This window comes from Palaemon carinicauda, chromosome 35 (assembly GCF_036898095.1).
Source record: "Palaemon carinicauda isolate YSFRI2023 chromosome 35, ASM3689809v2, whole genome shotgun sequence".
Taxonomy (NCBI): domain Eukaryota; kingdom Metazoa; phylum Arthropoda; class Malacostraca; order Decapoda; family Palaemonidae; genus Palaemon; species Palaemon carinicauda.
In genome coordinates, this window is record NC_090759.1 from 27,069,251 (window position 1) to 27,069,748 (window position 498).

Below are 498 nucleotides of genomic sequence, written 5' to 3' on the forward strand. Positions count from 1 at the left end.
TTACCTACAAGTATTTTCTGAATGGAGATACCTTAACGTGGTGAAAGGGTTTGCGTATCGCCATGATCAGCAAAGCTGTACTAGTCAGGGCCACAAATACTATGTTGGTTTGTTGTGAGCGAGCAGACGAAAATCTCCCACCATCATCAATTCGAACTGACCAGTGTGGTGATTAAAACTGGTTGTTGTGGCCTTATTGGTAACTTCTCGGCCTGGTGATCGGTAGATGGCGTTCGAGTCCTGCTCAAACTCGTTAGCTCCTTTAGTGTCTGCAACCTTACCATCCTTGTGAGCTCAGGATAGGGGTTTGGGGGATCCTATAGATCTACCTGCCGAGTTATTTGCAGCCATTACCTGGCCCTCCCTGGTCATCGCTTTGGAGGCAAGGTGGCTTGGGCGCTGATCATATGATATATGGTCAGTCTCTTGGGCGTTGTCCTTCCTGCTTGGGCAGTGTCACTGTCCCTTGCATCTGCCATTCATGAGCGACCTTTAAAA

General features: G+C 48.4%; 1 protein-coding gene across 1 annotated transcript in view; it reads right to left on the reverse strand.

The window, feature by feature from the left end:
* Positions 1–284, reverse strand: part of LOC137627200 (ADP-ribosylation factor-like protein 4A) — a 31,307-nt gene extending 31,023 nt beyond the window's left edge. Inside the window, exon 1 of the mRNA XM_068358279.1 lies at positions 162–284. Within this exon, the coding sequence (XP_068214380.1) occupies positions 162–284 (123 nt within the window). The remainder of the gene's footprint in view (positions 1–161) is intronic.
* Between the last annotated feature and the right edge of the window lie 214 nt (positions 285–498).